The sequence below is a fragment of the Acinonyx jubatus genome, chromosome F2 (assembly GCF_027475565.1).
Source record: "Acinonyx jubatus isolate Ajub_Pintada_27869175 chromosome F2, VMU_Ajub_asm_v1.0, whole genome shotgun sequence".
NCBI lineage: Eukaryota > Metazoa > Chordata > Mammalia > Carnivora > Felidae > Acinonyx > Acinonyx jubatus.
In genome coordinates, this window is record NC_069394.1 from 36,130,947 (window position 1) to 36,144,808 (window position 13,862).

Below are 13,862 nucleotides of genomic sequence, written 5' to 3' on the forward strand. Positions count from 1 at the left end.
AGAACACTGACAGCCCACAGTAATCACACTTGTAGTTTATTTGGCCAAGGGAGCAGGTACTTGCACGCTCCTACAACTTTAGACCTAAGAGTTTTCAAGAGGATGGTAAGGAGAAGCAGAGGAAATTTCACCCGTCAGTTGGCCAACTCAGACTGGAAGGAACTTCCCTCGCTGACATGTAATAGGAAAACAATCATCACAACGTAAAAGGGACCAAAATTTCTACAGTACAAGGAAATATAACACAATCTAAAGATTCCAAGGAAGAGCATATATCTGGAAATGACTTAACCACAGGAAAAGAATGCCCTAGAAAATGTCTCTGTCCTTAAGAGAATGCAAAGAGATATGATGTCTATCCAACAGTTAAGAATGTAAGGAAACTGGGGCGCCTGGGTGGCGCAGTCGGTTAAGCGTCCGACTTCAGCCAGGTCACGATCTCGCGGTCTGTGAGTTCGAGCCCCGCGTCAGGCTCTGGGCTGATGGCTCAGAGCCTGGAGCCTGTTTCCGATTCTGTGTCTCCCTCTCTCTCTGCCCCTCCCCCGTTCATGCTCTGTCTCTCTCTGTCCCAGAAATAAATAAACGTTGAAAAAAAAATTGAAAAAAAAAAAAAAGAATGTAAGGAAACTAAAAATCTCACTGGAGAACTAAAAATGTCATGGGAAGCAAGAAAGCAAAATTGACTTTGCTGATAATCACATCAGTAATTTATAGGATGAATGTGACTGTGAGCTCTTTCAGGAAGGGACCATGATCTACACATTTATATTCCCAACGAGCAACATAACCCCAACCTGTGGGTCCTCATTAAGTGCTTATTGATGTATGAAAGCTCAAAGTTGGCTTGGTTTCGTTTACAGCTTTATTTTTTAAGTCGATATGCAAAAAACCCCATCTATGACCAAAGTATCACAGAGCATAGGCCTAGAGTCTAGGATGTGGGGCTAGAGTTAAAAGGTATAGGCTGAAAAAAATATAACTAAAAAAGAAAAAAAGCTAAAGAGGCAGAGGAATGAGGACGGCATCAAGTAAATAGTGTATTTATTTAAAATTTTATTTTCATGCCAGGATAATTAACATACAGTGCTACGCTAGTTTTAAGAGTAGAATATAGTGATTCAACAATTCTATACATTACTCAGTGCTCATCAAGATAAGTGTACTCTTGGGGCACCTGGCTCAGCCAGTAGGACATGCGACTCTTAATCTTGGGGTCATGAGTTTGATCCCCATGCTGGGCATAGAGATTACTTAAAAAGAATAAATTAAAAAAAATAAGTGTACTCTTCACCCCACCCCACCCCCACCTCTCCTCTGGGAACCATCTGTTTGTCCTCTGTAGTGAAGAGTCTGTTTTTTGGTTTGTCACTTTTTCTTTTTGTTTCTTAAATTCCACATAGGAGTGAAATCATATGGTATTTGTTTCTCTGACTGACTTATTTTGCTTAGCATTACGCTCTTTAGATCTGTCCATGTTGCTCTCAATGGGAAGGTTTCGTTCTTTTTTATATCCCTACTTGAATAATACCACTTCTTTCTCCATTCATCTATCAGTGGATTCTTGGGTTGCTTCCATATCTTGGCTATTGTAAATAATGCTGCAATAAACATAGGGAGGCATATATCCTTTCAAATTAGTGGGGAGTTTTGGTTTTTTTTGAGAGGGAGAGTGTACTCACGATACGGGGAGGGGCAGAGGGAGAGAGAATCTTAAGCAGGGTCCGTGACCCGTGTGGAACCCTATGCAGGGCTCCATCTCACAACCATGAGATCATGACTTGAGCTGAAATCAAGAGAAAAGACGCTTAACTGAGCCACCCAGATGCCCCTCAAATTACTGTTTTTGTGTACTTCGGGTAAATACCCAGTATTGCAATTACTGGATCATATGGTAGCTTTATTTTACTTTTTGTTAATTGGCAAATTAAGAAAATAAAGTAGTGAGACTATCAGTTTGATTTAGCATTAAGAAAGGAAACCCTGCTTTTCTAAGGTCATTCTAGAAGTCAATAGAGTAGTTGAGAATATTTAAAACTGCCTTTTATCACAAGATCAGGTTCCTTTTTCTTACTCCCTAATTTCATTTGTTTCTCTTCCCAAACCACCCCCCCCCCCCTTTTTTTCTTAAGTGTTTTCATGCTTTGGACTTGCCAATGCCATCTACAGTATCACAAGTGCTAGCTGTTAGGAGATAAATCCTAAATCTCAGTGGCTTAAAAATTAGAAGTTATCCCTTAATAAAGTCTAAAATGGTCAGGGAAAGGCTTTCAGGGAAAGCCAGGGAAAGGCTTTTTCCAGGCTCCTTTCATTTCATGGTCCCTCTAAAGACTTGGAATCCTTTCCATTCATTTGGCAGATAGAGGTCTATTCAGGGACTGACCAGAGGTCCACAGAGGAAGTTTATGGGACAGGCCTACAAGTGGAGCCCTTCACATTGGTCATATGTCATTAGTTAGCGCTCACTCACATGGCCATGCCTAACTGCAAGGGAGACCTGAGCAATGGAATCTAGCTGTGGCCCTGACAGCAAAATGGGTTTGGTGAAGTCGGCCTCTGCAACAAACTCTAGATTATTCCAACCATAGATAATCGTGATCTAGAGCACAATGTGTAGCGCTCTCCTTTCTTACTCAAAGTTTGCAATAATCTGATGGAATTGGGTATTGTGTCCCATTTAGTAGCCTGAGGTTATATAAAAGCCTGATTGACAAACCAAGATTTGTACCCAGTCCCGACTCCGAAGTCCATTAAACCATGCTGCATTTTTCCAATTAAATCATAATATTAACGTGAGATTAGAACCTGAATGAATTGAGATTAAATTTAAAAGATGATGTAACTGCTGCTTATCAGGAGAGTTGATCTTTCGAGGTTTTTCCAATTTGAATGATGCACTTTTGCAAATTCTCCTGAACTCTTTCTTATTTTAATGTATGGCATAGATGTGAAGACATCATTACAGTCCCTTGTACATGAACGGAGAAATATTCACTGTCTTATCCCTTAAGTCTCATTAGTCCTGACAAACTCACACAAATTTGCCTTTCCAGAGGGAACATCTTTATATCTCACTTTTTAAAGACATTTTAAATAGTTTCATTTTGCCTTCACAACCCTTTGAACAGTAGAGACATGTCTGCTTATAAATGAATAATAGTTCAATTACTTTTCGCAATGAATGGTGCTAAGCAGTATAAGATTATAATGACTTCTATGTATCTTATAACTACTTCTATAAGACACTTATATACTACATATATACAAAACTTCATTTAATCTTCACCACTTAACAAGTTAAGTGTGTTTATTACCAGTATTTTATTGATGTGGCAATCAAGGCACAGAGGGTTGAGCAAGTTGACTGAGGCAACAAAGTTGAACAGTGAAGGAAATAAAACAGGTCAGGCTACATGAAATTCTCCCAGTAATTCTCCCCAGCTCAAGTTCATGGGTCCTCTTCATTCTTCGTTTTGCCTTTATCCTTGCCATAGATATTCCTATTCCTTGATATACTTATCACTCGGGGCTTTTAGGACTTTCTCTATTCTTGCCTCCCTGCAACCTCATTACACCTTTATTCCATGAACTCAAATTCCTTGATTCGCGTATGTAAAACCTAATACTAAAACAAAACAAAACAAAACAAAAACAAAACCTAATACTTCCTATTGTTTCCTACACACATGCCTTGCTCTTTAAAACATGAAGCAAACGCCTAATTTAACGGTTTCCTAAAGTAAATCCACAATTTATTAATGCATAGAAATTCCTAAACCTCCTCTAAAACAAAAAGGCATATGTTCTACCTACACACATTGTTGAGATTAGAGAAACATCAATTTCCCTTTTAAGTAAGATTAAACGATATTTTCTGTCAACTTTCTGGTGCCATGCCTAGTACAAAAGCAAAGAGAACTTAAAAGGAAAGGGTTTTGAAATAGTTCCTTTGAGTCACTCTCACAACGAATTTACTTGGGAGTCAAAGAACAGTGACTTTACCATCTCAGAAATATAACCCTGATCAATTTGTTCACCCATTCAGCCTAGTATGAATCTGTCCTGATGCGGAAACGGGGGGGGGGGGGGGGAATAAAAAACCCTGAAACTGGAAAACTCTCTTCCTGGTTTGTGCTTTACTGTCTAAATGCCAGCGGGAACTTCAGGCAAAACGTAATTTGCAGACCAGTCTGTGTTAGAAACACTGTATCCAACATACAGAACAGACAAGGCGCCGCCAAGAGCGAGGAAAGATTTTACGTGTCTGCTATTGACAAATTCAATCCTCTGGACAACTTGAGGCTGAACTCTTCAGAGGCTCCTTTGTCAGCTGTGCCTCAAGGCAGGCTTCCTAGTAGGTGCTCAATAAAGGTATGTTGGGAAGAAAAAAAGAGACAGCCCAAGAAAGACTCTGAACGATAGAGAACAAACTGATGGTTACCAGAGGGGAGGGAGATCGGGGAAATAGGGGATGGGGGTTAAAGAGTACATTTATGAGGAGGAAAAAAAAAAGGATAGGTTGGAAAAATCTGTAAGGCCAAGATGGAGTGTGCAAAAGGTAGTAGGAAGATTTCTGAGTTCTCACCGCAACTATAAACTTAGAGGACTTTTGCAACTGGTTTTGCAGCTCATCCAAGCGCTAATCTTTTCTTAGCTCTAACACATTTAAAGGGAGTAAGAGGCAGAGGCATTTTACACCGTCGATGTATCTCTTTGAACTTCCTTAAGTTGACTGGGCGGAGGCTCTACCGTTTTAGGTCCGCCCGTTGGTGCGGCACCTGCAATTTCCGCTCCTCACTTTACTCTCTTCCTGGCTCCAGGTCCTCGCTCCTGGCCCTGCCTGCGGCCCCCTTCCACTGCCCGCTGGGTCAGCGGGGTCCCTGGGAACTACCACGTCCCGCAAACCTTGCTTCAGAAGAGAACAGGTAATGAATGATCTTTAGGTTTTAAATCACTGCAACATCAAGTCTTCAATTGGACGCATGATTTGGATGGACAAATCTGATCTACGAGAAACGAGTCAGTACGGTCCAACCTCCGCTCTTTGCCTCTCTTCGTGTTACGGTTTCCAGGATCACCCGAACCCTCGGGCTGCCGTCTCCTCTCGGGAGTTGTAGGCTTTCTGAAAGCGGCGGCCTCTCCTTCCAGGCCTCACCTCCCGCCAGCTCCGCCCCGCCCGACCCACCTCACCCCCGCTTGGCGCCCCCATTGTCCCCTCGCAGCTGTCACAGCGCGCACATCCCGAGGCCCGGATTGGAAAACCTTCCCGTCACTCAGCCCACACTCCGGGGCCGGACGCCTCACTCCCTATTCCGAGCCTTAAAAGGGCTAAGGCCGCTTTCCGCGAGCCAGCAGGTAGAGCCCCGGCGGCGGAAGGGAGGAAGGGAGGGGCTGCGCGCTCAGGTTGGCCCCGCCTGGCGACGGGGTGCGGCGGGCTGAGGGGGTAGCGCGCCACACCGCCCCTCCCCGACCGTCTGACCGCGCCCTCCCCCGCCACCCCCAAGGCCTGATCACAATGCCAGAGCGGCGGAGCCACTCGCGTAATCCAGCCCCCGGCCGGCCCAGGAGGCAGTTAACCACCGCGGGGCACGGAGGGTGGGGCGGACCAGGGCGCCTGGAAGGGGATGGCGGGGGGGGGGGGGGGGGGATGTGAAAGGTCCCGGATGTTGCTGAACCGGAGCCCCTTCTAGAGGGAGTGACTGGCGCAGGCGCAGAAAGGCCACACGGAAAACCAAGGTGGGGGTGGGGAGGAATTTCCTTCTTGCTGGTTTTGAGGAAGAGTGAGCCTGGGAAGATTGCGGGGGATCCGAGGGGAAGGCGAGGTAGGAAGGTAGTGGTGGGGGGAGGGGGAAAAGAAAAAGGAAGGAGCTTCCTGCCCAGGCTCACTCTCCCAAGAGCAGAGAAGTTGGGAGCTGAGCGGGCTGGGGAGGAGTGTTGGTAGCGGGAGAGGTGGTGCGCTCCGCCGCTCGCCCTCTAGCGCGGGCGGGCAGGACGCGCGCGCTAGGGAGCGGCGGTTGCACTGGGCCCCCAGAGCTGTGGGCACCAATCAACGGTTGCCATAGCAGCGTTTGACGTCATCGTGCGTGTGGTGCCCCTGCTGCCGGGGCTGGTGATTGGAGGAAACCCCGTGTCTGCGGAGCGGCTGTAGCCTGTGAGCAGCGAGATCCAGGGACAGAGTCTCAGCCTCGCCGCTGCCGCCCAGAGACTGCTGAGCCCCCGTCCGTCCGGCCGCCGCCACCCACTCCGGGCACAGGTAAGAGACCCGGCCGCCGCCGCCTCGTCCTACTCCTTCCTTTCCCAGACCAGCCTTCGGAAAGCGCGGGGGCCGTCCCCGCTCCACAGCCCCTCAGCCCCGCTCGCCCGGCGGTAGCGGCGCTGGGCTGAGGCGGAGTCTCCTCAGGCGGAGACGGGCGGCGGCTTTTCCGCTGGGTTCGGGCGGGCGGCTCGCGGCCGCCTCGGGCTGCTTGCTTCCGGATCGACGCCTTGGCCCCGATAAGCTCCGGTTCCCGGTCCCCGTCCCTCGGGTGGAATGGGCGCCCACACGCGAGATCCCCAGGGACCCGCCCGGCCTCCGGCTCCCGGGGGTGACCGAGGCTCCGCTGGGCGCGATCCATTCCCACCCTTGCCGCCCCCCCCCCCTCCCCCCAAAGCCCCTTCCTCGTCGCCGCCCAGCCTCCCGCTTCCGCCCGAGATAATGACTCGGCGGCTGCGGGCATTGCAGTGGCGCAGGTGAGGCCGCCCCCTCCTCTCGCCGCCCTCCCCTCCCCCTGCCTCTCCCGCCCTCTCCTCGGCGCAGCCTCCGCGCCCCGCGCTGCGGCGACGGCACCCAGCCCTCCCCCACCCGGGCGGCGGCGCGGCGGCAGGGCCGGGCCTGGGGACCGGGCCGCGAGCCGAGGCTGGGCCGGAGGCGCCCGCCAGGTACACGAGGGCGAGGCCTCCCTTCTGGCCCGGGCGGGAGCCGGCTCCGGGGTGGGGCTGGCCTGGGACCCGGGGCCGAATTTCCTGGGTTCCGCGGTAGGGTGGGGGATGGGGCTGGGTTTTTTTTTTTTTTGTTTGTTTGTTTGTTTTTTTGTTTTTCCTTCGGGTGCATGGGGGCTGTGCGCCCAGGGCGGGGGATAGAGAAGAGAATGGGGAAGACGGTGGGCCGGCGTCTCGCTCGTCTGTCTGGTGGGCTTGAACCGAGGGTCCCTGTGCTCGCTTTTTAGATGGTGACCTCCTCTTGGGGCGGGTGAGGCTGAGCGTAACAGCCGGCTGTGGCCCCGCTCGCCTGGGTGTGGCTCTTGCCCCCTCCCCCACCTGCTGCAGCTGTCGGGTCCTTATAGACTAAATGAGCACCAGCGGTGTCCGGTGGCGGAGGAGACGCGGGTGGGAGAGTGGGGTGTGTCCGCCGCCCGGCCGGTCGTGGTTCCGCTTCTGCGGGCGGCGCTGGCGTCTCTGCCCCCGGGGCGGGCGGGCTGCTCTCCCCCCCCCCCCTTCCCCGGCTCGGGCGGGGGCGCGCTGCTCCTCCCTCTTGCTCTGGTGGGGGGAATTAACACTCGGCGGTAGGTTGGGCTCCTTGACACAGATCCGCCATGACAAAGAGGGAGAATCGGGGACTTGGGCGGAGCCAAGGAGGGGTGGTTGCGGATAGCGCGGACGGAAGGATTTGCACTTTAAAGTCAAGGTCTGCCAGTGTTCGTTTCACCTCACTCGACGTCTTACGTCGGTTAAGGGTTAAATGGGTGCGGCTAGTCTTCTCCGCAGTACAGAGGCGAGGCCTTGGAGTACTAGTTACTGTGTGAGAAGCCCGATCCACTTCCCCTTGTACCAGAGGGGTTGGGGAGAGAAACCTTTGTACTGGTTTTTGATAATTTTTCGTTAGAAGCAGCATTAACCTAAGAGCGTTCTTGAGATCCTAGGGGGAAAATTAGTAATTTTGAGGGGTGTGGGGGGTATGTAATCATAAATTGTAAATAGTTTCGCTTTGACACGGTATCCCTTGCACCCAAGCTAGGTGGTTACTTGTTCACCTTGTTCCGATTTGGCTTTAAAAGAGAAGTATTGTGGGATTTTCCTGAGAAGGTGAAGGATCTGATACCGGGTGTCAATTCTTCTAGTGACAGTGGCTCTTCTGTTCACCTTTTAATAGTGCACTTCAGGCTCTATATATTTACCACTTGCTGTGGGATCAGGGTATGGTTTAGCATCTTTCTGTGCTGTTTTAGCACCTTTCAAAAGGATATCTTTAAGGAAAAGTATAACGGGTAAGTTAAAAAAGGTCTAGGGAACTTGAAGATGAGAGAGAATTAGGTGGGAAGTTATGGTAAGGGCAGCTTGAGTGATCATATAACCAGTTAAATTTTGACTACTGGAAACAATGCAATAACTCTGCATTTAAACTAGAGCAGTGACATAAGAAACACCAATCACACTAGAAGCACTTAATAAATACATCTTAGTGCTCACATGAAGGTAAGAGTCAGGACTCATCGATGTGTTTTTAAAGCATGTATGTGTATAACAAGGTGCAGGTAGATGAGGTGTTAGGGTCTGTTAGATGGCAAAGGCACGGTTGTTTGTTTTGTATTCAGCATGCCTTAAATCAAGCAGTTTGGCCCGTTCTTTCAGAAAACTATCATGCCAAGATCAGCTGTCAAGTGTTGCAGAGATCACTGGGTTTGGGGTGGGAGTAATACCAATAAAATGTAAACTTAAATGCTTCTGACTATAACAGTAAGTATTATTAAAATGAACAGACACGAATTACATTAAGCTGACTTGAATCATGGTTCTGGAAAAATGGTAGAGGTTGTAACGTTCTTCATTGGCACTGCTTTCACTAAAGAAAAACTGCTGACTTTTGGATTACTTAGGATATTGGAAATTGGAATTGAGATTTTGGCCAAGTAAGGTAAGGGATGGATTTTAAGGTAGCCTTTAGATCAAATGTGCTTTGACTTTATGTGAAATTAGAATCTTCTGAGCAAAGATGATGTAATGCAATTTTAGTTTTGCTACATTTATGTTAATGGCTTTAAATTTGCCCCCTGAAGGCTGAGGGCATTCTCCCTTCTCCCTTCCCTTTTTTTTTTTTTCTTCCTATTGTCATCCTTTTGTAAGGCTGCATTAAATTCCTCACGTGAAGACTCTTCCACAGGCAATTAGGTTTGAGGTGTTAATCTAACATTTACAAAAGGTATAATACTGAGTCTTTATTTTCATGGAAAAAATATCTGAATGTTACTTTTTTTCCCTACAGAACATCCAGTCATGGATAAAAATGAGCTGGTGCAGAAGGCCAAGCTGGCCGAGCAGGCTGAGCGATATGATGACATGGCAGCCTGCATGAAGTCTGTAACTGAGCAAGGAGCTGAATTATCCAATGAGGAGAGGAATCTTCTCTCAGTTGCTTATAAAAATGTTGTAGGAGCCCGTAGGTCATCTTGGAGGGTCGTCTCAAGTATTGAGCAAAAGACGGAAGGTGCTGAGAAAAAACAGCAGATGGCTCGAGAATACAGAGAGAAAATTGAGACCGAGCTCAGAGATATCTGCAATGATGTACTGGTGAGAATCAAACATTCAGTCTAGCTTCACTATGATATAGGATTCCTATAATGAATATCAGGTGTTGGTCTCAACTTTTTTTTTCTTTGGTTTTTCTTTTCCTTTATAAAATTGAGCGTTCTCAATTTGGAAGTCTTCAGGGTGTCATTACTAAAAGGTTATTAAAACAGTTGTAGTTAAGCTTGTGTAAATTAAATGGAATACTGATTATCAGTCACTTCAGGTAGACTAAAAAAGACTGGTAGTATATTTTATACTAATTGAAAAGATAAAAGTATTTCTTTTGTGGTCAGGGTGTTTGTAGTAGTTCTAGAACTCATTTTCTTAAATGTACATCTGTGGATACAGGAATTTTGCATATCTTGTTTTATGTATGAGAGATGTAATAGAAGACTCATTACAGACTTAATACCCTTCCTTGGTTTAGCCAGTATAATGTAATGAATTAGCTATGCCAAAAATTATGGCTTCAGAGTTGCTTTTTGCCTCTTCTTGCATTTTAGTGTTAGTGGTCAACTTTGACACCTAGAGTAAAAAATCATGAATAACTCAAACCTGATTTTTTCAGGTTCAGTCAAGAAGTCGTTTTAGAATTCAGTACCTATTGTTTTGAAGCACTGCTTCTCTAAGAAGCTTAAAAGAATAGAACATAGCAATATCCCTTTACACACAAGTCTTTAATTACTAGTAGAATAGCTTTACATCCTAAATTATGAATATTTTCCTGAAATGGTACTTTCTTCATGCTGTCTTTTATTTTTTTTTTAATTTTTTTTTTTTAAACATTTATTTATTATTGAGAGACAGAAAAAGACAGAGCATGAGGATGGAGGAGGGGTGGCGGGCCCAGAGAGGAGACACAGAATCCGAAATAGGCTCTAGGCTCTGAGCTGTCAGCACAGAGCCCCATGCGGGGCTCGAACCCACAAACTGCAAGATCATGACCTGAGCCAAAGTCGGATGCTTAACCGACTGAGCCACACAGGTGCCCCAGTGCTGTCTTAAAGAACAATATTTTTTATCTTAGTTAACATGGGCTCACAAAATCTTCTCATGTATTATCTTTTTTCGGTGCTTTTTTGTTTTTTATTTAAAATCTTCACATTGGTAGGTGTCGTTTATTTTTAAGATGGGAAAGGAATTCCATGTTTTTATTAAGGCTAAATAACATGTTTATCTTGTGGTTTGCTAAGGTAATAAGAATATTTAAAATACAAAAATATGTTTTTCTGTAATAAAAAATGTGTTGGGTGTTTTCCCCCCTTACTCTCTTTACTGACTAGTACCTGCATACATGATACTGAATTTTGTAGCTCTGGTGGTTTCCCCCCAATTATTATACCTGATAGATTAGATAATTTTTATTTTGGTTTCAGAGAGTTTGTTGGCTTAGGAATCTTAGGAGTAAAAGAGGATGTAGTAACATTTTACTTTTTACTAACAAGCTTCTTTGCTATTTCAGGTAGGTATTTGCATGTTTTCCCCATACAAGGTCTAAAAGCTCCTGTCATTGTGAGGATTTTCCTAGGAAAAGACTAGCAGTTTTAATTTTGTTTTCCTTTTGTTTCCTTACCAAGAAAAAAAAATACTGCAAAGGATCAGTGGATGAGAATAACTAGATTAATCTGTAAATACCTTCTGTTTGTCGCTTATTAATGGGGTTTGGTATCGGTGACTACCCATGTTATCCTTCAGAATAGTACTGGCCTCTCACCAAGCCTGAGTGAAATTTCCACCTTGAGCATATAGATAAATCAAAGTTTTATTCCTTCACTATACAAAAGCTAAACAAAGTTTTGCTTCCAGCCTTGGTCTTTTGGTGATCTAAAAGTAGATCTTTCAGCTCTGCTCTGTTAGTGGTCTTTGCGTGGTTCATGCTTCCTAACATATAGTATGTACTCAAGTATTTGCTAAGTAAATGAACAAAAAGCCTTCTTTTGGAAAAGAGGGTAGTAGAACTAGGTCAGCAGCACTGCTAATTTTCCAAGGCCTTTTCTGTTTCATCTTGGGAAAATTCAGTATTTACAGATATTGTGGTTCTTTACAAGTAGGCCTATCATCTTTTTTCAAACAGGTCATGTTGGCTCTGGAAATAGCTTACATAAAATTCCTTTTTCCCCTTCAAATAAAATGGAAGAATAAAATACGGAAGAACTGCCATTTCTCGTAGAGAAAAAAATTTTTGATGTACTTGATGATTAGTGAAAGGTTGTTTTAATTATATTTTAAGGTCTCACATGGTAAAAAGTAATCATAATTTTTATTCTAGCTTTTTCTGAACTTTGATTTTGTTTTTTTGTTTTTTTTTTTCATTTGAGAAAAATAAGCAGGTAATCCCTTTTCAGAATTTAATGTTTTTGTTGCGGTTGCATTCATTGTTCTGTCAAGCACCTATATGATACTGGCTAAGATCTTTTCTCATAAAAAGGAGCTAAGTTTTTCTAAAGAGCTTTTTAGTTGTTATAAAATGGTGACTTCCATTCTGGTTATGTGCATTTATCAAGTGTTTGTTTAATTTTTACCATTTACTAAACAAAGAGTAGCCTTGTCACTTTGTGCAAGAATTGTAGAACATTACTGTGGAAAATGGTCACAGGCATATTCTTGACAGCATGGAGTTCTCTTTATGCTAGAGAACTTGGGGTTATTCCTTGTGTTGTTAATTTGAAGTTTGCAATATGTGAACTAATGCAGTCTGCCTTTTCCTGCCAGATCTTAGACCAAAAGCTCTCTTGGTAGTCAGGCAGGGACCTAACACTAGTGATCTCTAATACCTCCTCTGCATAAACCCACAAGAAGAAGCTAAAAATTGGACAGCTTTGTCTTGAACGTGAAATGACAAAATGAGGAAATATATACTAGAAAACCCAGTTCAAGTTCAAAGAAGAATGTAGTGGTGTAAAAAGAATGCCAGGTTTTGAGTCAGACCAACCTAAAAAAAAAATTTTTTTTTTGTTTATTCATTTTTGAGAAACAGAGAGAGACAGAGTGTGAGCAGGGGAGGGGCAGAGAGAGAGGGAGACACGGAATCTGAAGCAGGCTCCAGGCTCGGAGCTGTCAGCACAGAACCCAACACAGGGCTCAAACTCACGAACCACAAGATCATGACCTGAGCTGAAGTTGGACGCTTAACCGACTGAGCCACTCAGGCTCCCGGTTGAGTCAGACCAACTTTTAACCATCTAATAGTTGCAAGGCCTAAGGAAATCATGCGGTCCCTCTGAGAAAATGGAGTTCAGTTACAATAATGTCTACCCTGTAAGATTGTGATGGAGAATGAAATCAGGAGTCTCTTAACTCAAGAGTCTAGGAATGGGATTTAAATCCAAGAAGCCTTAAAAACTGTATTTTTGTGGGGCAGAGGGTCCATACTGACCAGTAAATTTTCCGAAGTTGTATTAAAAAATTTGAAAGCCACAGGAGTAAGACAACAGCTTATAGGAGGTGAAGCAGTAAAATCTTGAATCTAGCATTTGTAACAGTTGGCAACATTAGGAGAGTAACAGTAATAGTTAACTCAGTTAATTTGACTGAAATCAATTTTATTAAGTTTTTCTACATTTTTATTTGCCCAGGGCACTTTTAAGGTGTGGTTGCTGGGCATTGGTTTTTATCTCCAGGCTACAGAACTGCTATTAGGCAGCTAAGAAACCAGGTAGCTTTGGGGGCTTTCCTGGTCTGAATATCTTAATATGTGCCTTGGGCTTTGAAAACCGCTGTATGCAATTGTAGGCTGAAAATCACTATGCAGCTCATTTATTGGAATAAGTGCTTCTCAAAAGAATTCTACAGTTATACTCCTCTTTACCACTTAATATATTTACATGTTTTTGTCAAAAGGCTTTTGGTATGTTTCAAAATACAAAGACCTTCTGTGGCATAGTAGATACTTACAGTCTCTTCTAGAGAGGAATACATTGGACAGAGTCTTTTTGATAATACAATATTTTTTTTTTCAACGTTTATTTATTTTTGGGACAGAGAGAGACAGAGCATGAACGGGGGAGGGGCAGAGAGAGAGGGAGACACAGAATCGGAAGCAGGCTCCAGGCTCTGAGCCATCAGCCCAGAGCCTGACGCGGGGCTCGAACTCACGGACCGCGAGATCGTGACCTGGCTGAAGTCGGACGCTTAACCGACTGCGCCACCCAGGCACCCCATAATACAATATTTTTTGAAGAGTTAATCATGATAAGCAGTAAGTATTGCACCTGGTAAGGTGTTTTATACAGTTGGGAAGTCTGAGGTGTATGATAGGGAAATGAAAGAAAATAAAAGAAGGAGAATAGAAAGGCAGGTGTTTGCTGTCTGGTGGGAAGGGG

The 13,862-nt window shown here is 44.9% G+C and overlaps 1 protein-coding gene across 5 annotated transcripts in view; it reads left to right on the plus strand.

The window, feature by feature from the left end:
- The first annotated feature begins 4,782 nt into the window (after positions 1-4,782).
- Positions 4,783-13,862, plus strand: part of YWHAZ (tyrosine 3-monooxygenase/tryptophan 5-monooxygenase activation protein zeta) — a 34,552-nt gene continuing 25,472 nt past the window's right edge. Inside the window, exons 1-3 of one of the 5 annotated variants that reach the window (XM_027064119.2) lie at positions 4,783-4,922; positions 6,060-6,250; positions 9,236-9,540. In XM_027064119.2, the coding sequence (XP_026919920.1) occupies positions 9,247-9,540 (294 nt within the window). In that variant the 5' untranslated portion in view covers positions 4,783-4,922; positions 6,060-6,250; positions 9,236-9,246. Of the gene's footprint in view, positions 4,923-5,610; positions 5,820-6,059; positions 6,251-9,235; positions 9,541-13,862 lie in introns of those variants that run through there. The other 4 variants (XM_053208524.1, XM_053208525.1, XM_053208526.1 and 1 more) reach the window with 4 other exon arrangements.